General features: G+C 38.0%; 1 protein-coding gene across 1 annotated transcript in view; it reads right to left on the bottom strand.

Annotated features, from left to right (window-relative positions):
* CDS1 (CDP-diacylglycerol synthase 1) overlaps nt 1–24580 on the bottom strand; it is a 72815-nt gene that overhangs the window by 26467 nt on the left and 21768 nt on the right. The window contains exons 3-5 of the mRNA XM_039217083.1: nt 19332–19428; nt 12162–12259; nt 9120–9259 (exon numbers count right to left, since the gene is read on the bottom strand). Coding sequence (XP_039073014.1) covers nt 9120–9259; nt 12162–12259; nt 19332–19428 — 335 coding nt within the window. The remainder of the gene's footprint in view (nt 1–9119; nt 9260–12161; nt 12260–19331; nt 19429–24580) is intronic.

Genomic DNA, 24580 nt, shown 5'->3' with positions numbered 1-24580 from the left:
AACTGAAAGCCATATGTCACTTTATTGAGACAAAGAAAGAAACTGGGAGCAGGTGCAGAATAAAACATGAAATTCATGGCTTTGAAATCACCATTAGCATAAAGAACCTCTTTTTTTAATGCTTATTTATTTTTGAGAGAGAGAGAGAGAGAGGCAGAGAGGCAGAGAAAGAGGGATCCAGAATCTGAAGCAGGCTCCAGGCTCTGAGCTGTCAGCACAGCTCAGATCCAGGGCTCGAACTCACTAACTGAGATTATGACCTGAGCTGAAGTTAGTCACTTAATCAACTGAGCCACCCAAGCACCCAAGTACCTCTTTAATAATTATTATTGATTTTAGGTTTTTATTCTGTAACAGGTAGAGAGAATTCTTTTGTAGCTCATGTAATAATGCAATGTCTGTGCTGTTTTATGCTATTGGTTCATAGTTAGAGGCAAATGTAAATTGGACTCAGTGTAGAGGCTAATGGGGTTAAGAGCTGAGCAGAGACTAGATAGATGTCTCAGGAACCTCTACTTTTGTCCACACAGACCCCTCTGACTCTCCCAGCACAACCTTGGGAACTCCTCAACATCATTAACTGTGAATTATCTCCTCACAAATACTGTTCTCACAAGTCTGCTTTTCTCATTTTTGAGATCATATAACACCATTCACCCTTAAGCATTTCTTCAAACAAAATTACTAGCAAACTTATTCAATATTTTCCTAATGGTGATTTTATCCAGGAAAGTCTTGGCAACTCACTTTTACCTGGTCCAATTTCACTGTTAAACCACCAGTTATATGCAACTTTTTGGTGTGCTTTAATAAAGGCTGTAATTGTCTGACTTTAGATACATTAAAATAAAATTTTTTGAATTTGGGGAGGGTTTATTTTCCTAGAATATCTAAGGAATATTATTTTTGAAGAAAAACAGTCTGAAAAAAAAATTTATTTTTACATTCACAACCCTAAAGCTATGTGTATATTTTATGCTTAAATGTTTAAAAATACATTATGCTGGGGCACTTGAGTGGCTCAGGTGGTTAAGCATCCAACTTTGGCTCAAGTCATTATCTCACAGTTTGTGGGTTCAAGCCTTGCATTGGCTCTGTTAGCTGCATTGCTAACAGCTCAGAGCCTGGAGCCTGCTTCAGATTCTGTGTCTCCCTCTGTCTCTGCCCCTCCCCTGCTCACACTCTGTCTCTCAAAAATAAATGTTTTAAAAATTTTAATAAAGAGTATATTATCCTATATTTCAATAAATCTATGGAAAGAATAACTTTGTCCATTTGGATCCATAGTTTTACTTTTTCTCCTAATTAAAAATGAGTACCATTCTGAATGGCTACATTTCCAATTAAAAGTAGGATTTCTTGGGGGCACCTGGGTAGCTCAGTCAGTTGAACACCCAACTTTTTTGTTTTTTGGGGTTTTTTTGTTTTTAATGTTTATTTTTGAGAGAGACAGAGCATGAGTGGGGGAGAGGTACAGAGTGAAGGAGACACAGAATCTGAAGCAGGCTCCAGGCTCTGCTCTGTCAGCACAGAGCCTGATGTGGGGGCTCAAACCCATGAACCAGGAGATCATGACTTGAGCCAAAGATGGACTCTTAACCAGCTGAGCCATCCAGGCGCCCCTGTAATTACATTTAATTACTATTGCAAGTCAGCATTTATGACATAGCACTGCACCTGGTGCTGTCCTTATGAAGATGTGTACATCCTGTTCCCTAGTATATCAAAGAGTTCCCAGGTAGTTAGGGAGACCCAATTACCCAAGAGACTGGAGAGAAATATATTCAAATGCAACAAAAAAATGCATGAGATTTCTAAAGGAGTCAGGAGAAGTCATGCATGAAAAAAAAAATGCGTGAGATTTCTAAAGGAGTCAGGAGAAGTAAAGGAGGAAAAAGACATGAAAAAGTCCAAAAAGATGAGCTAGAGGGAATTTCAGAAAAATGGACAACCAAAAAATATTTATGGAACAGTGAGGATATGCCAGATACAAAAGAAATGAATATGACCGGCACTCCCATTCAAGGAGTTCAGAATCTAATTGAAGAGACAGAAAACATAATAAAGTTGTTTTTAAAATGTATTGTTGGTGATTAAACAATTCAATAAATAAGTGTAGTCCTTAATTCAAAAAACAGACATTAAGATGGGACCAGGATTAACTATTGGAGATTAATGACTCTCACTCTTTCCTGTGACCATATTTTCAAAACATTTCAAATATCATGTTATATGAAATCAGAAACCCAGTGCATTATGTGGCCCATATTGAGACACTAGACTATGAGCTGTTTTTAAAAAGTTTTAAGTGAATCTGTGTTGTAGAAATTGTCACACAAACCAACCATTATGTTAGCTGGGATAAAGAAAAGTTATCTATCATCTATATGTTGAGTTTAAGGTGTAGAATAACACTGGCATGTACACAGATTTTAACTGTCTTTAACTCAAAAACCATAAATGGGTTTTGGAGGTAGAGTCCTCTGTGAACAGTGTTTGTGATGTCCTTCTAAATATTTCATCAACATCCTCTGAGATAAGATATCTAGGATGTCTGGGAAAAAATTCTTAATTCTACATTAATTTTAGCTATAATTCAAGTGTACAAGTCTTTTGATTTTCTTGAATTCAAAGTATTATGTTCAAGTCACACCTTTTCCTTAAGGGTTTTTTTAATAAATCAAAATACAAGCACACATACAAGCAAAAAAAAAAAAACCACTAAAAATAACATGCATCTCACTGGTCGGCTAAGAGATGTTACAGTGATGGTATTAAGAGTCAAGCATCTTAAGCTTATTCACTCGTCACTATTTATGTAATCACATGGCTGCTCTGGTTCCCAAATCCAAATCACCAAGATCTTTTTAAAAATGTATTTAGACTCTAGAGAAAATGTTTGTCCTATTACTTTGTCTCGCTGATTTTTTCTTTGCTACCAATCAAATTCATTTTACAACAAAATTTTCTAAATGTCAGAATGACCTTCTGGGTCTTTGTCAGTTAAGTTGTTTTGTATGATATTAGACAAGTCATTTAGTCTCATGGGCCTTGGTGTGGGGGTCAGAGATGGAGGTAACTATATTCTATTTTAATAAAATTCAATATCATTAAATAGCTTGGGCTGTATCTGCTGTTTAAATCTGCTAAGACCTATACCTTCAAAAGTCATTTGATCACTGAGGAACTAAAATTCTGACAGAACTCCTTCAAATATTGTTTTACAAAAAGAATTCCAAAGATTTCCATAGCATACTTTGAGAAAAAGATACACATTCTCAACATAGCATGCTTTCTGTTTCCTCACTCCTGTTTTAAAGTCAAATTCCATTTGCTAGACTAAGCCCAAGAACGTTGTTAACTACTTCAAGAATCACCAATAAGGCTTCAAGATGTGGCAAACAAAACACAGGTGCTGAAAATATATCTATAAGAAGCACTGGCTGTGAATGTCCATGTTCTCAGCCTCTTGACCATTCACCCAAAAAGTATGTATTAGAAACATAAATGCCAGGCCTTGCACTAGGCACTGGGAATTTAAAAAGTAAGAGAGACACAAAGTTGGTTGTTTATGTCTAAGAGGACCACATTTAGGCCACATGTAAAATGACAATACAGAATACTGTGCATGATTTATATTAGAAGTTTTATCATTTAACACAGCTGCTCCTAGGTTACTACAAGGGTGCATTAGGAAACTACATTCACAAAACTGTCATAATGTCAATATCCTGGTGCGATATTGTACTGTAGTTTTGCAAAATATTACAATTGCTGGAAACTGGGCAAAGTGCATAAAGGATAGCTCTATCACTTCCTGCAACTACAGTAAATATGTGATTATCTCAACAAAAAGTATGTTTTTATGTCGATAATTTAGAACACAAAAGCAATTTTTCATAGACCATCATAAAGAGCAGTTTGGGGGTGCCTGGGTGGCTCAATGGGTTGAGCATCCGACTTCAGCTCCAGTCATGAGGTCACAGTTTGTGAGTTCAAGCCCCAGGTCAGGCTCTGTGCTAACAGCTCAGAGCCTGGAGCCTGCTTCGGATTCTGTATCTCCCTCCCTGCCCCTCCTCTGTTCATGCTCTCCTGCTCTCTCTCTCTCTCAAAAATAAACATTTAATATAATAAAATAAAGAACAGTTTGTTTCTAAGAACAGCCCAGTTATTTTATTTTTAATTTATAACCAACCCTCTTAGTATTTACATTTTTTATGTTTATTTTTGAGAGACAGAGAGAGACAGAGAGAGAGAGAGAGAACATGGGCAGAGGAGGGGCAGAGAGAGAGGGGACAGAGGATCTGAAGCGGGCTCTGTGCTAACAGCAGAGAGCCCGATGTGGGGCTCAAACTCACGAACCACAAGATCATGACCTGAGCCGAAGTCAGAAGCCTAACTGACTGAGCCACCCTGGCACCCCCAACTGTCTTAGTATTAAATACAAACTCAGTCCCTCCTTGTATTTAGTGTGAATTACAGCAGCATCTTCCTGTCTGGCCATCCTATTAATGTCTCCCAACTCATACTTTACTACACTATAGATCTAGTTATATCATCTCTTAAAATTCTTCTTTGGTTTCTTGGAGATAAAATCCAAACCTTTCCCATGATACACAAGGCTTCTCAAGATGTGGCTTCTTCCTACTTTTCCAACCTTTAATGCCTGCCAGCAGTCCAGAACATGCAACCCTCTTTCATTTCCAAGCGTTTCACCTTTTCTCTGTCTAGAATGCCCTTTCCCACTGTTCACCTAGCAAATGTCTGTTTGATCCTTACTATTCATGACATCTGTCATCTCTTCTCAAAGGCCTTCTAAGAATGGTTTCCAGCAGAGTAAAGTCCTTCTTACTCTTCATGCTCTTAGAGGTCCTTGTCCACATCTCAGCAATGTACACTAGGGGAGTCATGTCTCACCAGTTTCAAGATCTGGAAGGCATGCTATCAACCTCCTTTCCCTCTATATATCCTCAACACCATTCATGGTACCTAGCATTTGGAAAGCACTCACATGTTTGCTGAAACAAATGGCACTGATGACTTTCAGTGAGCTTTTATGATTCCAATAGCCTAAAATAGCAAATGGTAAGGTATTTCTATGGCAGAAATTAGTCAGAAAAAAATTAAGAAATATTGATTTTACTTTAGAAAAGTAGAGTCAGAAAGTTTAGCATATAAAGCAAACAATTACTAAACATTAGAGTATTTATCAAATGCAATTAATTTTTTTTTAAGGTTTTTTTTTTATTTATTTCGAGAGAGAGAGAGAGCGTGAGCAGGGGAGGGTCAGAGAGAGAGGGAGTCACAGACTGAAACAGGCTCCGGGCTCTGAGCTGGCGGTCAGCACAGAGCCCGACGCGGGGCTCGAACCCACGAACCGTGAGATCATGACCTAAGCGAAAGTCGGACGCTTAACCGACTAAGCCACTCAGGCGCCCCTTATCAAATGCAATTAAACAAAGAAAATAAATTACATTGTCTTTACCTACTCAATGGAGAAGTTATTCTTATGTATTAGTTATAGAAAACCACAAAGGGAAAGTAAGAAAAGGAAACAGTAGTCACCTTATTTTCTGACATTTGACCTCAGACATTGCTGTATATACAGTGATACAGATGTAACTGCAGATATGAAAAAGTTGGAATTAGAAGTGCTGATATAAAATGATCCACAAACTGCATTAAGTGGAAAAAAACAGGTCCAAAAAAATCTGTTCTCATTTGTATAAGAAAAGGAGGGGGGAGAGAATATAAACATGTAAGCTTGAGTGCTTAGAAAATGTCTGCAGAAGTAGTTGCCAGCCCCTAAAGATCATAAATAAGACTCTGGGGCAGGAGGAAGATTTCACTGAATACTGAAACATCGGTTATAGAGACTGCTAAGACAATAATTACAGTGAAAACCCAGAGAGCAGAGAACTAAAGAAACATCAAGGAAAATAGAAATGGCTGCAAAATTTTGAAACTAGATAACTTTTAGCAGACCTGAGAAATGAGGAACTAGTAGTATTTTCTAGAGAAAAGTAAACAGAAAAGACTCAGTAGTAGGCAAAGTTAAGGCCTAGACTTCTAGACCATAGTGCTAAGTAACAGTCTGCTGATAGTAAGTGCAAGCCCCAGCCAAAGCAGTTAGCTGTGAGAATAAAAATATTTTTAGAATTTGTATGAATACGAAACATTTACCTTCTAAGAACATTTCACAGTAAACTATTGGAGGCCATGCTTCAGCAAAACAAGGGTGTCAACTCAGATGCTGGAAAATGTGGGATAGAAGGAATGAGGAGGCCAAATCATGAGAACACCTACGCAGTAGGCCTACAAGCAGACAGTCCAAATAGGAAAGGACTACAGAGGTTTCTAAGACAGAGGTCTTAAGGAAAAAAGGAAATGGATACCCTGATTTGTGTGAACATTTGTAAAAACTACCAATAGGCATGGAACAGACCCAAAAGAAATATTAAGAAATAAATTTCCTATACAGAAATGTACAGATGTGGAAAAGAGAAGATGAGGCAGTTTTAAGTTCAGGAAAAACAAAAACTTGTATAAGAATGGAAATGTACGGGCTCTGTGCTGACAGCACGGAGCCTGCTTAGGATTCTTTCTCTACTTGTCTTTCTGCCCCTCCCCCATTCATGCATGCTCTTGCTCTCTCTCTCTCAAAATAAACAAATAACTTAAAAATGTAAAACAATGGCAATAAAAAAACAGTACGAAGAGAAAGGTTATTAGAGGAGTCAATAGGTAATGTCTAATATAAACTAAGAAATGGTCATATTACTTAGAAAAATAGAAAAATAATCTGTAAGTGATGGGGCACAGTGTTAGTTTACATTGTGTTTTGAAACTGATTTTTTAACTAATGGTCATACACTAATGATACAAGTGATTTCTATCTTCATTAATCATCATTTTGTTATTCAGTAATTACAAGAATGACATTATGAAATAATGTGAATTTGGGTTCAGCAGCAGAAGCCACTATAGACACTTTTCTTGCTAATATTGTTTTTAAAATTTAAAACACCAATGAAGTCTTGCCAGTCTAAATATAAAGCGAAAAGGCACTGTATTCTTCACTCTTGTTAACAGTAAAGAATCCATCCCCAAATCCAACTTGCATTTAACAGTGTAAATCAAACCTGTTAGTTTGATAAGTGAGATAAACTACTCAAAGTTTCTACCAAGAAAAAAATGTCAGAAGTGTGCTTTGGTAAACACAGAATCTGAGTCAAGTGTTTTTCTCTCTAAATTTTAGCTGTGATCAGTCATCATTAATCTTTCTACCATCATGATTCTTCTAAATGGATTTGAATTTAAAATAGAATGACTACCTAAAATGAGTAACATCTCTTGCCCTTGAAGGAAGAGAAATGCTTTTCAATAGTCCTCCTTCAGTAATGTACTTTTTTTAGATGCATCAGTACAATTTTAGATGTATCTAAACAACTTGTTTAGATGTATCAGTAACAAAATAATAGAAAACTGGACTAAGCAAAAAAACAAAAAAACAAAAAACAAAACCCAAAACCTGAATGTAAAAGAGTAAAACTCTTTAGAAAATATAAGTTCCTCCTACCCCAAAAATGATTCTCTAAAGATTACTATTCTCATTTCAGACTGTGTTTCACATTCTGGATTTCTAGATTCAGAAACAAAATCAAGTCCAGGGTTTGAAGAGGGCTTTATTAAAGCAGGAAAACCATGGAGAACAGCACAATAACTGAATAAGATAATATACTTCTAAAGGACTGGACGTCCTTCCCTGTATGCTCTGCATATTTCTAGTTTAATGAGAAATGGAAAAGAGTCATCTTTATTGTACTCAGTTTCCAAAACTATACTAGTAAGAGAAGAATCTGCTGAAACACTTGTAAGAGCTAAAGTAAAAACTCAAAGTTCATATCTTCCTTTAAAATGAAAGTAATGATAATAACAACAAATATTTAAATAATGCCAGGTATTGTTCTAAGTGCTTTACAAAGAAATTGAGGTACAGATAAATTAATTACATTTCCCAATGTTTATTCAGCTAGTTAAGTAGTGGAGCCAAGACTCACACTGACAAGCTAACTTTTAAAAAGTACATATCTGGGGCACCTGGGTGACTCAGTCAGCTGAGCGTCTGACTTTGACTTAGGTCATGATCTCATGGTCTGTGAGCCCCCATGTAGGGCTCTGTGCTCACAGCTAAGAGACTGGATGGAACCTGCTTCAGATTCTGTGTCTCCATTCCCTCTCCACCTCTCCCCCGCTTACACTCTGCCTCTTTCAAAACTAAATAGACATTAAAAAAACTTTTTAATAAAAAATAAAAAGTACATATCTAAATCAAGTTTTTAGAGATTTTTATGATTGATAAACTTTTATTAAAGAGAAATCTGTTAATTCTAATTTTATCATAGTATATAATTCTTAGCCTAACATCATAAAAACAAATGATATACTATAAACAAATATGTATATAACATTTATAAAAATGTATATAAAGAATATATAATAAACCATGTCAGTAAAACTAAATACCCTAATACTATATGAACACTCTATTTCCCAGGAAAAAATAAAGCAATATATATATATAAGTTTCTTTGTAAATTATACTTGCTTAACAGTCAATCCACGTATTTAAAAGTTTATTACAATTTCCAAAGAAAATTTTCAAATATGTGGAGTATTAAGCAAGTAGGTACTTTTTAAAATCACCATGAAGGAGTAACTGCTCTTTAAGATCATGATGAAAGCAATAGCTTTAGGGGCACCTGGGTGGCTCAGTCGGTTGACCCTCCGACTTCAGCTCAGGTCATGATCTCACAGTTCATGGGTTCGAGCCCTGCGTCAGGCTCCATGCTGACACCTCAGAGCCTGGAGCCTGCTTCGGATTCTGTGTCTCACTCTCTGCCCCTCCCCCTCTCGTGCTCTGTCTCTCTCTTTCTCAAAAATAAATAAAACATTAAAAAAAAAAAAAAGAAAGCAATAGCGTTATACATGGAATAAATAAAAATGGAACTGGATTAAAAGGTAACAAATAAAAGATATCATAAATTTAAATAACATAAGTAAAAATAAGCATGTAATATATATATTAGCTACATATCAATATGGGCGATTTTCCTTACCTGCCAGATAGAGGGCAAATGATATAAATCTATGGTAGCGAATGAGGAACTGAAGTTGCTCTTCTCTTTGAACAAATGTAGCAAAATAATCAGCTACGGTCTCTCCATAGAAAAAGTAGTTTACACACAGTAGAAAGTACCTATAATTTAAACACAATTAGCTTTTTCACATTTGAAACCTTTTTTCCCCTCTCAAACTCAGCAAAACTATTCTCTACATTTTGATGATGACACAAAGATCAAAAACCAGTTCAGGAGACAGGTTTAGGATATTTCACCAAAACATGTTTTTCCTCTTTTAAACTTAATTTCAAATGTGTCAGTCAACAAAGTTTACTGAATACCTCTCATGCCTCTACTTAGCTCAAAATCTAATGCCAGAAATTGGGAAATAATGTAAAAAGTACTATATATGCCCAAACACACATGTAGACAGACAGACAGACAGACAGACACACACACACACACACAGTATTTTATAATGAAAATCCACTGCCAGCTACTCACAGCTCTAAAGCTTTTTAATAACGGAGATCCTAAGCCAAATTCCCACCTGCCCTAAGGAGGAAATCAACAGGGAAAGCAGGAAGGGGTAATACGACCTCTGACCTATCCTTACTGCATTATGCACATTGGTGTCTTTCTCCTCCTCCTCCATGTTCCAGGTGGACTTCAGCTGCACACTGATTTTTTTAAAAATATTTTTAACGTTTACTCATTTTTTGAGAGAGAGATGGAAATAGAGTGCAAATGGGGAGGGGCAGAGAGAGAGAGGGAGACACAGAATCTGAAGCAGGCTCCAGGCCTCGAACTCCTCAACCATGAGATCATGACCTGAGCCGAAGTTTGATGCTTAACTGACTGAGTCACCTAGGCAGCCCTCTAAGAGAAATAAATGTAAATGTAAATCATCTATCCTTCCGCCCAATTCTGATATATCTCTTTCCCCCATGAAAAGGAGAATCCATGAGATTTGGCTGATGGCAGCTTGTGTGAGCCAGGAAAGACAGTTGAGAAATACTCCTCAGAGTTCCTCGGTGCCTCATCCTTTGAAGGGCAGAGTCCTACTCAGCCAGGAGAGCAGAGGAGGAAAGGAGTGATTTCCCTATGGTCCTCATGGATGGAATCAGATGCCACTGTTTCCAAAGTAAAGTACTATATTCTCATTTGTATGAGCTGCATTACCATCTTTCTGTTCTCCCACAATGGAAACTGTCTGACTCCTCCGTAAGGCTATCATGGCCTATCCTAGTCTACCAATCCAACTCTTCTCCCCACTATTCTGCTCAAGAGAGCCAGGAATGCCTCTGCCTCTGTGGCATGTTTCTCCTCAGTCCCACATTCAGAACCTGATAGGGGATGCTTCCCCACTATAGAACACTCCTCTTTATCCAAAACTTGTCTTTATTTCAAGTGACAATTTGCTTCTCACCTTCTCCATAAAGACTTCTGCAATCACTGGAGCCCATCTTGACCTACCTCTTTTTTTCTACACTTAGAATCAATCAATCCTGCATGGTTTAGCATTTAATTATTCTTCAACTACTTAATCTAACATTTCCCATACATTTTGCCTTCAGAAAAAACTTGCCAAAAGGATAAATTAGAAACTATTCTGTGAGCACTCTAAATCCTAAAGATGATACATTTGTTTTCTTAAGACACTGGACTCTGGGGCGCCTGGGTGGCTCAGTCAGTAAAGCATCTGACTTCGGCTCAGGTCATGATCTCACGGTTTGTGAGTTCAAGCCCTGCGTTGGGCTCTGTGCTGACAGCTCAGAGTCTGGGGCCTCCTTCAGATTCTGTGTCTCCCCCTCTCTCTGCCCCTCCTATGCTTATGTCCTGTCTCTGTCTCTCAGTAATAAAAACATTTAAAAATTAAAAAAAAAAGACACTGGACCCTGTGGCTGATACTAATTAAACAACTATAATAATCAAAGTCATGGACAGTTAGGTTCATTATGAACTATTATATTATCATGTTTCCTGGTCAAGGTCTTGATAATTAAGAATTATACCTGAAAAGTTATAAAAAGATATATAAAACTATAAATATTAAAATCAAATGCCTTTTTTTAAACTAATTTTTACATGCATTGGTACATACACAGTATTTCAAGGGCTGGTAGCTGCCAGTGCTATTTACAAGACTGCCTTAGACACTGCCCCTCAAAGAGTCTTGCTCTTCTAACAACCCCCTAAGTAGCAGGTCATGGGGTCCAGGGGCCTGAAGACAAGATCAGGAATAACAAAGGTAGGAGTCGTTTCTCCTCTCACTGCTCCCAGGGCATCCAGGGAGGTGGGCCTGCTTGTAGTACTGGGGACAGGAGGGTAGGAGGGAGACAGACATTCAGCCTGGGCTTTCCTCCTCATGAATAAATTACTGATCACTCAACAAACAAAACAGAAAACCCACAACTGTTTTCATATCTCATCTTTCACTCTCTGCAGAAATAATCTAATTCTGTGTGTGGTCTCATGTCGAGTGAGGAAAAACAAACAAAACATTATACATATTTACAACATTTCACAAAATGAAACTTTATTAAAATTATAATTATAAAGATAATTAAAATGTGCCCAATACAATATTTTTTGAAGAGGACAATAGTGTAGGGGTGCCTGGGTGATCAGTTGGTTAAGTGCCCAACTTCAGCTCAAGTCATTATCTCAGTTTGTGAGTTCAAACCCCACACTTTAGATCTGTCTCCCTCTCTCTCTGCCCCTCCCCAGCTCACACACTCTCTCTCTCGCTCTCTCTCAAAAATAAACATTAAAAAAATGTTTTAAAAAAAAGAGGTCAATAGTGTATACATTCAAAGACAAAGTATCTCTACAAAGACTGAAAGATGAGATATGAAAATAGTTGTGTTGGAATAGGAAAGTTAAAGGTGATTTTCTTTTTTTCAAAATCCAATTGTGTTCTTTTTACTTGTCTTTCTCCAAAGGTCAACTGTGTGATACTGACTGATGAGGGTGCTTCCTTTAAAACTTTAGAAGAGAACCATATTCTCATATCTGAAACAGTGTTAAATTACTTACCAGCTTAATGTTCTAAACCATGGCAGGTCATAGGAACGATAGACTCTATAACCTATAGTGATAATTTCATGGAAGCATTTCACTTGGATGCCTAGCACCTGAAACCAAGAGAACACATTAACATACATTTCTTGATGTTTACATTTGTGCTTAATCATTTAATAAGTAGTTTCTTGTCAAAAATCTTTAGCCTACTCAGTCTTAATTATTCTAAATGTCAGTAGCAAAAATTCAGTAAGTCAACATCTCTAAAATCAAGCAATATTTCAAAGGGGTAAGCAAATCAAAGTTTATCCAAAACATGACATCCTGCGGTAGGAGGTGTCACTGTAGCTTAAAGTTTGAGGGATATAGTCTTGTTGGTCATGACTGACTATGCTTTATCTCTCATTACTACCTCATTTCTTGACTTCATCCGTCCTAAGATGGACAATATTTTTGTCCATTTTGTTTCTTGAGCTACCCTAGGAAAAAGATCATATGTGGAAGTTTGCATTTACTTATTTATACATTTATTTAGGGAGCCTGTGTATGCGTGAGAGAGAGAATCCCAAGCAAGTTCCACACTGTCAGTGCAGAGCCTAACGTGGCTCTGACTCATGAACTGTGAGATCATGACCTGAGCCAAAATCGAGAGTCAGATGCTTAACTAACTGAGTCACCCAGGTGCCCCTGTATATATTTATTTTTAACCATCCATACCAGTATGCCTTCTAAGAATAAAGACACAGTCAAAACAAATGACTGTGATTAAAACATCTTCACCCTGTCACCCAGCAGGGTTTGGGCATGGTCTTTTCATTCCTCCAGCTGTGCCAACTCTCATATAGCCAGCTGCATATCTCTCTGAGCCATCTAAGTGGAGTGACATGGGCAAATTATAAACAGCCTTTTACGTTTGCAGCCACTTCACCCGGTCAATTGATTCTATGCACTTTTGTTTGCACAGTGTTCTATATACATTCCTAACAAATGGGTTTAGGTTTATGAATCCCTTTTGGATGGTCTACTTAGTAGTCCTTCAAACTGCTGTCTCCACTATCTTGGGTAGAGGTAATTCCCGAGGATGTAGCATCATATCCAATGCTTGGTTTAAGTCAATTCCAAGACTTGAAAAACAAGTGGCAAGTTGAAGACTTATTACCAAGAACTAAGAGATGAAAATCTTTATGAATATAGCAGACTTCTTCAGCCTCTAAGGAGTATACTCAAGGGTGTGGTCTTGTACAGTCCCCGAGCTAAGAATGGATTTTATATTTTTAAGAAGTTAAAAACAAAAACTAAAAATGATGTGACAGAAAGATATACGGCTCCTTAAAGCCTAAAATATTTTTACCTGCTTCTATACTTAAAAAGTGTACCAAACTTGGGGCGCCTGGGTGGCTTAGTCGGTTAAGCGTCCGACTTTCGCTTAGGTCATGATCTCGCGGTTCGTGGGTTCGGGCCCCGCGTCGGGCTCTGTGCCGACTGCCAGCTCAGAGCCTGGAGCCTGTTTCAGTCTGTAACTCCCTCTCTCTCTGACCCTCCCCTGCTCACGCTGTCTCTCTCTCTCTCCTAGAAATAAATAAAAACCTTAAAAAATAAAAAAAATAAATAAAAATAAAAGCGTACCAAACTCTGCACCAGAATATACTATAGTATTTCTTTTTAAGCTCCCCCAAAATTAGCTTTCCCAAACCTACTGTTCAGGACATTCTCAAGCTATATTTCTCCATTATACCTATCCAGTCACATACTTAAAGCAACTGTGTCCTCTCAGCCACATGACAAGAAAATATTAGGTCAAACTACTATAAATAGTTATTTTAGGAAAAAGTCATTCATGTTTTATAACATGAAAACAACAAGAAATTCAAATATCGTCCTTCAAATAAGCTTTGAATATGATGTCAAAAGTCATTTTTAAAGTTTTTTTTTTAATATTTTTTATTTATTTCTAGGAGAGAGAGAGAGAGAGAGACAGTGTGAGCAGGGGAGGGTCAGAGAGAGAGGGAGACACAGACTCTGAAACAGGCTCCAGGCTCTGGGCTGGCAGTCAGCACAGAACCCGACGCGGGGCTCGAACCCACGAACCACGAGATCATGACCTAAGCAAAAGTCAGACGCTTAACCGACTAAGCTACCCAGGCGCCCCTCAAAAGTCATTTTTAAAATAATCACAAAATGAGCACAATGCTAGATGTTAAAATAAAATGGCAAAGCTCATACTATTTATAGAATCAAGGGCTTTCAAAATATCAAATGCACTGATGCAATTTCTATTTGCTAAATGAACACATTTGCTCAAGAACAACCATAAGCACTCTACATGGTATTTTGCTGAGAGGAAAAAGAAACTACTTTTCATAGCACACACATACATATTTATATGATTGTCAATTACAGTTTGCAAGTAGAATCAATATAGAGCTGCTGGGAAAACAGAAAACAGGGTTGGTTCAAAACAGTAGAGATAAGATCCTTAAAATACATGTATATCTTCCAGGCTGAGTGATCACCCAGAAACTGATATTTCAGGCCATGAATACTGGTAGCAGTGCACACTGGTAGGATTCTGTTGGCTTAATAAATGTGTTAATAGCCTTAAAAACAACAACCAACATTTAAATGCCTACTCTGCTAGTTACTGAGGATTCAGAGAAATAATACAGGACATCTGTCCTCAGAGAGGCATTGTCTGTCAGGGAGGACACAAATGACTACAGTGCCACGAGGAAATAGCCACATGGATATAAGCATGGGCAAACAAGGGGGCGCCTGGGTGGCTCAGTCAGTTAAGCATCCAACTTCGGCTCAGGTCATGATCTCACAGTTTGTGAGTTCAAGCCCCACGTCAGGCTCTGTGCTGACAACATGGAGCCTAGAGTCTGCTAAAGATTCTGTGTCTCCCTCTCTCTCTGCCTTCCTCCACTCACGCTCTGTCTCTCTCTCTCAAAAATAAACAAACATTTAAAAAAAAGCATGGACAAACTAAAAGGGGTAGACATGGGCCACATTTGGGACATAGGAGAAGGATATACAGAATCACATACATGGGAGAAGAAGAGGCATGTTAGGGAACTACAAGCATTTCAGAGTTGTCTACTCACAAAGATGGGGGTGAGAAGCAGAGAGAGACAAGAATCACAGCAAACAGTACAAAGGACAACACATGATCAGATGTGTGTGTTTGGGGACAGGAGAGGTGGAAAGAACAGACTGGAGAGGCAGCAAGAGTAGAGACAGTAAGGCAGGCAAGATATCAGCATTGAGTGTAGATGAACTTCTAACTGGGCCAGTGACAGAGAAGTGGAGTACAAGGAATGAGGCACTGAGGAGGCAGAACTGGCTGGATTTGGTGGCTGCGGAAACTGGGGGGCGAAGGGAGACAGAGGAACACAGAATACACCAGAGAAGACTTTAGGGAAAGTAGACATATTTATGCAGAATGGATGGGGATGGAAGAGAAGTTCAGATTTGGGTATGTTGAGTTTGAACTATGGTATTTATGGGTTATCCAAATAAAAATGCCTATTTTCACTTTGGGAATCTATTCAAAGAAAATAATCCTGCATATGAAAAGGCTTTACATTCTATTATGCTCAGGAGAGTGTTATTCACCATAGAGAAAAAACAAAACATAACCTGAACGTCTAAAAATAATACAGTGGTTCAAATAACTTACATTCCACTGAGTCAAGGAATGTATTAAAGTTGATGGTTATAAAGATGGTGGAGCAACACAAAACAGTTGATAAAATACTTAGTTTAAAAAAGCAGAATACAAAATTCTAGTCACGTTATGATTATAACCATGATCTTTAAAACATAAAAGAAAAAAAGGAATAAAAGAAAATATGTCAAATAGTATTAATTGGGTTTTGGTAGTTGATGATAGGGTTAGGGGTGATTTTCAAAAAATTAACAATTTCCTAAAGCAATTTTAACACACTTTTATAATTCTTACAATGGGAGAAAAATAAACTATCTAAAACTAAGTTATATAATGTGAATTAAAACTTATTATAGGAGTTTCTAAGAAGGTGAAGGTGAGAACCTCTTACACTGTCTGCCTTTAAATCAAAGTATGCTTTAACAATTTGATCACTTAGAAAGTGTGTTTCCAGGGCACCTCAGTGGCTCAGCTGGTTAAGTGTCTGACTTTGGCTCAGATCATGATCTCATGGCTCATGGATTCGAGCCCCACATCAGGCTCTGGGCTGACAGCTCAGAGCCTGGAACCTGCTTTGGACCGTTTCCCTCTCTCTCTGCCCCTCCCCCACTCAAGCTTGGTCTCTCTCTCTCTCTCTCTCACTCACTCAAAAATAAATACACCTTAAAAAAAAGTTTAAAAAAGGGGCGCCTGGGTGGCTTAGTCGGTTAAGCGTCCGACTTTCGCTTAGGTCATGATCTCGCAGTTCGTGGGTTCGAGCCCCGCGTCGGGCTCTGTGCCGACTGCCAGCTCAGAGCCAGGAGCCTGTTTCAGAGTCTGTGACTCCCTCTCTCTCTGACCTTCCCCTGCTCACGCTGTCTGTCTCTCTCTCTCTCCTAAAAATAAATAAAAAAATATAAAAAAAAAAAGTTTAAAAAATAAAAGTGTGATGCAAGCTATGAATGCAACAACTAAAATACTATAAATACAAGACTGAAGAAAAAAGTTCTTTTTAATTTAAGGAACATGAGCATGATCCCATCTTAAAGTAGTAGCCAGCATTTGCTAGAAATAACTTTTTTTTTTCAAATAGTTTATTGTCAAGTTGGTTTCCATATAACACCCAGTGCTCATCCCCACAAGTGCCCCCCTCCATGCCTATCTCCCCCCTCCCCCCCCCACATCCATCAGTCCTCAGTTCTTTCTCAGCACTCAAGAGTCTCTCACGGTTTGCCTCTCTCTCTTTCCCTACACGACGCTCTCCATGTAGTATTCCATGGTATAGATAAACCACATCTTCTTGATCCATTTGTCTGCTGATGGACACTTAGGCTCTTTCCATGTTTTGGCTATTGTTGAGAGTGCTGCTATGAACACTGGAGTACATGTGCTCCTATGCCTCAGCAAGAAATAACTTTTTAATAAAATTCTCTTGAATCAATCATTTATGAGTGCTGACATTGTAGGGCAAGCACAAGCTAGATACAGTGCATACTTCTCAAAATATAAGTGACCTAGTTAGGGATATGAGCATAAATAAGACTTGAAGTCACATAGAAGTAGTATCAATTGAGTACCAACAGTGTGTGCATATATGTATATCCATCCATATTTCCTTAATATAAGTATCATAAATACAACATATGTATGTAGGCATGTATATGTGTGTCATGCATTACAATAAACTTACATAAGGGCAGTAAGAGTTCAAAGCTACTTTAACTTGATCTTTAATATTCTTCTCTGATTAAGCTCACCAATGAAACACAGAACTTGTATTAAAATGGCATTTCCTTTCATAACCGAAAAAAAAAATAAAGTAAACTCAAGTACTTTAGGTATGCTTATGATTCTCCTTTAAAACCTAAAATCCAAATATGCAAGGATATCTTTAAAGGTGTTTTGAAAAAAAAGTAATGAAGGTGTTTTGAATTTTCTCACAAAAGAGTGCTTGAAAATTAGCCTCTATCCACAAATTCTGGCCCAAGTTACCACACCAAATGGTTTAGTTTGAAGAACAATGAAACTTACAGGAAGCCTACCAGACCAACCTGCATCCATGTACCAAGGGTGCTGGTGTTTTACAATGTCTTAGATCAAAATTACCTCCCAAAGGGGAATAATAATTTAAATGATCTTCAATATTTCCAATGGCTCCCCCAATGCTTTACAAATAAATCCTAAACTTCTTCACACAGTATCGCAAGGCCATCTAGCCTCTGATCTCCAATTACTTCTCCAAGTTCAAAGGCCTGGTCCTCCAGGAAAAAGGTATCATTCGCCTTTTCTAGGCACATGTAGCTGTTTGGACCTTTGCTCTCAGTGCTCACTCCACCCTGACAGGTCTGAAGAAAGGTCCCTTCATCCACAAAGCCTTCCCACTCCCACCACTTCAATGTTTCATGCTTCTTTGAGTATCAAGGCTTATATACTCAGGAATCCTCTGCTGTGACACTCCTGCCCCCAAGCTTCCCTTGTCCCCTCACTTGCTAAAGCTTTAAACTGCAGCACTTTTGCTGGACAGAATGGCTCTGGTAAGTCTTCCAGTCACCCCCGCCCTTGCTCTCATAGCACCCTATTCTATACAAATATATTCTCTCTATATGTATATTTGAGAGAGCATGCAAGTGTGCAATCAGAGGAGAGGGGCAACCCAGGTGCCCCTGTAATTATATTTCTGATCAGTTCTTTGAAGCATAGGCAGTAAACTCCCCAGGGAAGAGACACATGTGCTTTTCTCAGCACCACTGTACCAAACCCCAGAAGCAACACAGTGCCTGACACATAGCAGGCATCCTGGAAGCATTTACTAAACAAATGAGCTAAAAACTTAAAAATACTTGTCTGGCTTCATGACGTGTTGGACTTCCCTCCCATACACAACAAAATCCCACATTCCCAAAATGGCTTTTGCTCGCCTCTCTGGTCTCGTTCCTAAACACCCTCCATATGCACTAGTTACAAATCCCTCAATGAACCAACCACATTTTCTCATTACTTCCATGTCTTGTTTATGATATCTCCACCTTGGAAGGCCCTCCCCTGTCCAGCCCCTTCTTCAGGACTCAACTTTGTCACACTCTTTTAGAAGTCCTCTCTATTCTCTCCCTCTCTCTCTGGCTGGTTTAGGTACTTTTTTACTGTGCTCTCCCAACCAGTTCTATCACAGGGCGTACCCACTTATTTACTATACTATTTATTCATATGTCTCTGTCATTAGACTGAATTCTTTCTAGTTAGGGATTCTTTCTAGTTAGTCCTATATAATGAAGTCATGTGTGTGTGAAGTCATTAGCAATATCTAATGCTATGTATTACATATACTTGGTCTCTGCTGAGCGAACACACTGAATGGCTATTTTGCAAACAGGAAAGGTTGATCCAGATCATTTCATGAACTAGAAGACGCTTAAGGGAACTAAATTTGCTGTTACCAAATCTTGCACTAATTTCTTTTTTATGACATGCTCAAATTACTTTAATCATATCAATGCTGAAAAACAAAGCAAGAGATACCTAGGAAAATGTAAAACACTTACAAGAAGCATCAGCATAAAGGATCCCATATAGATGATCAGGAAAAACAATGAAATCATAGTTAGAGTAAGAATTCCACGAATCCACCAGTTTTTCCACCTACAAGGAGAATGTTTATAAAGTTAGTATTCAATGTATTCTTTAAGGTTTTTTTGTGTAGTTTCAGTATTATCAGAGTTTTAGATTTTCCCTAACTATACTTTAAGAATTCCTTACTTCAGGGTACTTGGGTGGCTCAGATGGTTGAGCATCCAACTTCGGCTCAGGTCATGATATCACAGATTGGTTTGTGAGTTCAAGCCACATATTGGGCTCTCTGCTGTCAGCGCAGAGCCTGCTTTAGATCCTTTGTCCCCCTTTCTCTACTTGTGCTCTTTCAAAAATAAATAAAACATTAAAAAAAAAAGAGAATCCCTTACTTCCCGATATAGTAACAACAAAAACAATCTAACAAACACCATTTGTTCACTCACTCAGTGTAAAATTTATGTTAGCCAAAGAAAGAAAGTAATTTTTGTTCAATGTGAATGAAGAAGAATCACTAGGCTAGGAAGTGAGGTGGTCACTGTGGATATGTGCACATGCTCAAATTACCTCCCACCAGGGTCATTCAGGAGGGAAGAAGGCAGGTGCAAAAACCCTCTGTAAAGATGATCTATCCTTCTCTCTCAAAATAAAACAAAACAAAACAAAAACACTTAAACTTTTTTTAAAGGACATCTGTGTGGCTCAGTCGGTTAGGTGGCCAACTCTTGATCTTGGTTCATTCAGATCATAATTTCACAGTTCCTGAGTTCATTCAGATCATGATTTCACAGTTCCTGAGTTTCAGCCACATGAGGCTCTGTGCTGACAGTGCAATCTTGCTTGGGATCCTCTCTCTCTTCCCCTCCCCCACCTCTCCCTTGCTCATGCGTGTGCACGCTTTCTCTCTCAAAATAAATAAACTTTAAAAAAACCCATTCTCTATCCTTTAGGGTGGTATATAAAAACAATGATATTATTAAGGTAGTATAGACAGAAAACACAGACTTCCAGTGAGAAAAAGTAAAGAAAGGATGATAGAGAAGTGAAACTTCAGAGCACAGAAATTTCAGTGAAATGAAGAAGGCACAAGGTCAGTCACTGAGGGCAAGGCCAGGCTGACGGTCACTTCCTCCTAGAGCTCAAAGTGTGCTGTTGGCTTTCCACACTTAGACACAGGGTCTTAAAAGCACAATAGTATTTCCCCATCCTTGGGCCTTTACTTGTTCCTTAGAGCAGGGCTTCCCTGCTGAATGCCTGGCTAGGCTGAGAACTCATTTACCCTAGATCCTCTAGTGGTCAGGAAGGGCCCGGGGTGCCCAACGGCCCTCCCCCTACACCCAGGACATTCATGCTTCATTCCGAGCATATCTGACAAATACTGTCACTCTTTCTGTGGCCGTGTCATGAAAATTGTCAGCAGCCACTGTGTAAAACCAAAAGGATTCTAACATCTATATATGGATGACATTTCTGAATCTAAAATTGCTTCCCCCTGCTTTTATTCATTCTACATTCATTTTACATTATACTCACAGTAAAGTTTTAAGACTTTTCTGATGTCTATTAATTCAAATGACAGCATTTAAATTATGACACAAGATACCTGGATTCATCTTAAAGTATACTAGCATGCATGTATATATGTGTATATATACACACATATATGTACACACACATACATACACAGTGTTTTAAGCACAGACTTTCATTCTCCTCTCTATAAAAAAAAAATCAGCTGACTTCGTCCATTTATCAAATATTGATTACATTCCGTGTTTTTAACCACTTTCCTATATAGTCTACATATTTCTTAAATATCCCTTTTATGATGTCATTTCTGTACTCAAGATCTAAAATGCCAACATTAAGTCCAAACTCTTTCATTTGGCTTCCACAGTTTTTCATGAGGTGTTCACATCTTACTTAGCCGACTTTCCTTCCCTCTGCTATGTAACAAACTATGTGGCTCATAAATTTCTTAGACTCTTAGCTTTAGGACTGAACTGAAATGAGCAAAGTGTCAAAAACTGCTACAGCTGGAAGGTTCCATTGAGTTTTATATACATAACCCTTTATGGATTAATGAATAGATTTAGGGAACTGGGCTAGGTCACAGAGCTAGTCAAAGGTACATAATGGACCATAAACCAGTCTCTAATTATAACAAAGATAATGATTATGATCTTGTCCTGTTTGCATGAAACCCAGAAGCATATTTAGCTCTCCTTTATAACTGATCCTCAGGTTCAGAACTATTCAGAACCTACAGAAGATAAAAGACACTACATAAGTGTCAAAAATCAGTCCGTAGGTGGATGTTGCCAATGTCTACGTGTACCTCTGTTAGATGCCTCCGGCTTTGAACTTCAAAGGATGGTAGCTGTTGAGAACCAGAGATCTTAAACAGAGAACCTACTTTCTTCCTATCGTCCAAAACTTCCATGATAACTGAAAACCTGAGCCATCAAGAAACATACTCTATCTGGTTATCTTTTATATTGCTATTTCCCTTCCCAGAAAAACTCCCCTCCCCCAACAAGGTGAAAGACTTACTTCTCTTAATTATTTTCACAGACTCCTCAAACCTCCCAAGAAAACCTAATACAAAGTTAAGCACATAAAAGAACATACTTAAACCATAACGTACATATCCATGGATACAGTGACTGAAAGACCTCTTTTAAGGGAGAACCACTGAATTCAAAACAGAGCATGACAGAAGGGGAAAATATCATTCTTAATAAAAACCAGAGTATAGGCTGATTCTGAATTCAAATTATTGATTTCTTTTACCATGCTACCATGAGCACTTTAGAAAAAGCCTTAATTTCAGCTCCAAGTCATCACCTTACAATTGTTTTGGAAAAAGGAATTCAGAATCAATAAAGGAGAAGTTCATTCGAGTCTCAGGTCCCCAGAACCTACAAGAGCTAGAAATGAGCTTTCTAAAAAGTATATACTTCAGCAGTCTCCTTAAAAGTGGTAATCTAACGTGGTTGTATACTTATTGCTCAAATCAGTTATGAGATATACAATGTTTTACTGTCACTACAGATATTAAGTGGTTTTCATTTCAAAAGTAATGATGAGGTTTAAAAAAAAATATTTTCCTAGGGGCACAAACATCATGAGTCATCAAGAAACTGGGCTGGCAAGATAGTTCACCTGAGCCAAGAATTGATACACAGAGACACTCCTCAAGAATAAATAAGAACTTTGTGGGCCATCTGGCAAAAGAAGTTTTGAGAAAGTCCATCTACCAGTCTTTGGAGGTTGGACAGGAAGTGCACAAGTTCTTGGAGAGAAGGAAAATGGCATGATACAGTATAAGAGCACCCAGTATAAGGCTATGCCTGGATGTTTCCTTGGTTTCTCAACCTCAGTGTTAATAACATTGTGAGCCAGAGAATTTTTTGTTATGAAGAGCTGTTCAGTGTACTATAGGATATTTAACATCCTCCCTGGCCTCTACTCACTCTCTGTTAGTAGTGCTCTCTCTTGTGACAACCTGTGCGTGACTCAGTCAATGCACATATCCACTTGTGCAGTTTCGGGATGGGGAGGGAGCAGGACATTGCCCCTGGATGAGAACTACTGAACTAGACTGATAGCTGAAGAAGAGCTTCACTAACAGAACCAGACTTAACTGGTTAGTAGTGACTATTCATCCCCACAGACCCGCACAGAGGTCACAAAGCAAATTGAGACCGATTGCCAAGTGCCTAAAAACCTTCAGGCCTCTTCCAATTTCAACAGCTTACGCTCTATTTGATATTATATATTCAAGCCTTAAAAATGAGCATAAATCTTCTTTATGGGCAACTGGGTGGCTCAGTCGGTTAACCGTCCACCTATGGCTCAGGTCATGATCTCACAGTTCGTGGGTTCAGGCCCCATGTCGGGCTCTGTGATGACAGCTTAGAGCCTGGAGCCTGCTTCAGATTCTGTGTCTCCCACTCTCTCTCTCTCTGCCCCTCCCCTGTTTGCACTCTGTCTCTCAAAGATGAATAAACATTTTTAAAAAATAAGCATAAAGCTTAAAAAAATAAGCTTTAAAAAAAAAGCTTTAAAAAAATAAGCATAAAACTTAGCTACAAAGAAAAATGTTTAATACAGAGTTGTTTTTAATCATGAAAATCTGGAAACATGCTAAATGCTCAGCAATTTCAGTTTAGTTGACCAAACTGAACTACAGTCCTACAAAGAAATATATCATGCAGTCATTACAAATATTTTAAGTATATTTAAGGATGCGGTTTCTAATACTATAGAATGAAAATATAACCAGAAAAGAAAGAAACAGTACAATGCTATTTTTATATTACACACCTCCTCCCACACATGCACAAATACAACACAGAAAAAAAAGCTTCGAACAGTAAACATCACAATGTTTTAGATATCAATGTCTTTTTGATAAATTACAAGAGGTTTCCCCCCTGCAATTCATGTAATTTTATGATATAATTAATATTTTTAATCCTACACATCTGCAACTTCTAAACTTTTTCAAGACAGACCATTTTGGGTATTAGATTAAAAAGAGCATAAAATGAATTAAGATAGAGTTTGAAACATTCATGTAACCTTTAGAGCAAAGTCTGAGAAGACTGAAACTTGTTATATATTACTTACTGTTCACTTTAAAAATTTTTTTTAAATGTTTATTTATTTTTGAGAGAGAGACAGACAGAGCATGAGCGGGGGAGGGACAGAAAGCGGGAGACACAGATTCTGAAGCAGGCTCCAGGCTCTGAGCTATCAGCATAGAGCCTGATGCGGGGCCTGACCCCTTGAACCATGAGATCATGACCTAAGCCAAAGTCAGATGCTTAACCAACAGAGCCACCCAGGCACCCCTGTTCATTTATTTTCAAACCATTTTTTTTATAAACAGAGCACAATACCTAGGTTCACAGTGTGGTTCTATCACTTATTAACTGCATGAACCTTAAATGACATACAACATTTCTGTGACTCAATTTCTTCATTTATAAAATAGGTCTATATAACTAAATCTGTTACAGGGTTGCTGTGAGAATAGTCAATATATGTAAAGTGCCTAGCACACAGCATATAAGCAAGAAATAGTTGCTATTATCTGCTATTGTTACTTTATACCAGGGGAGAAAACACCTTCACTGTTAAGGAAAATCTAATATAAATGACACACTAAAAGAATCATTCTTTAAAGGTTGTTTTTTTTTTTAATTTTTTCGAGAAA

Source organism: Hyaena hyaena, unplaced genomic scaffold (assembly GCF_003009895.1).
Source record: "Hyaena hyaena isolate Hyena2069 unplaced genomic scaffold, ASM300989v1 scaffold_664, whole genome shotgun sequence".
In the NCBI taxonomy this organism is placed as follows: Eukaryota; Metazoa; Chordata; class Mammalia; order Carnivora; family Hyaenidae; genus Hyaena; species Hyaena hyaena.
The sequence above is the reverse complement of the archived record's forward strand: the minus strand, read 5'-3'. Positions and strand labels throughout refer to the sequence as shown.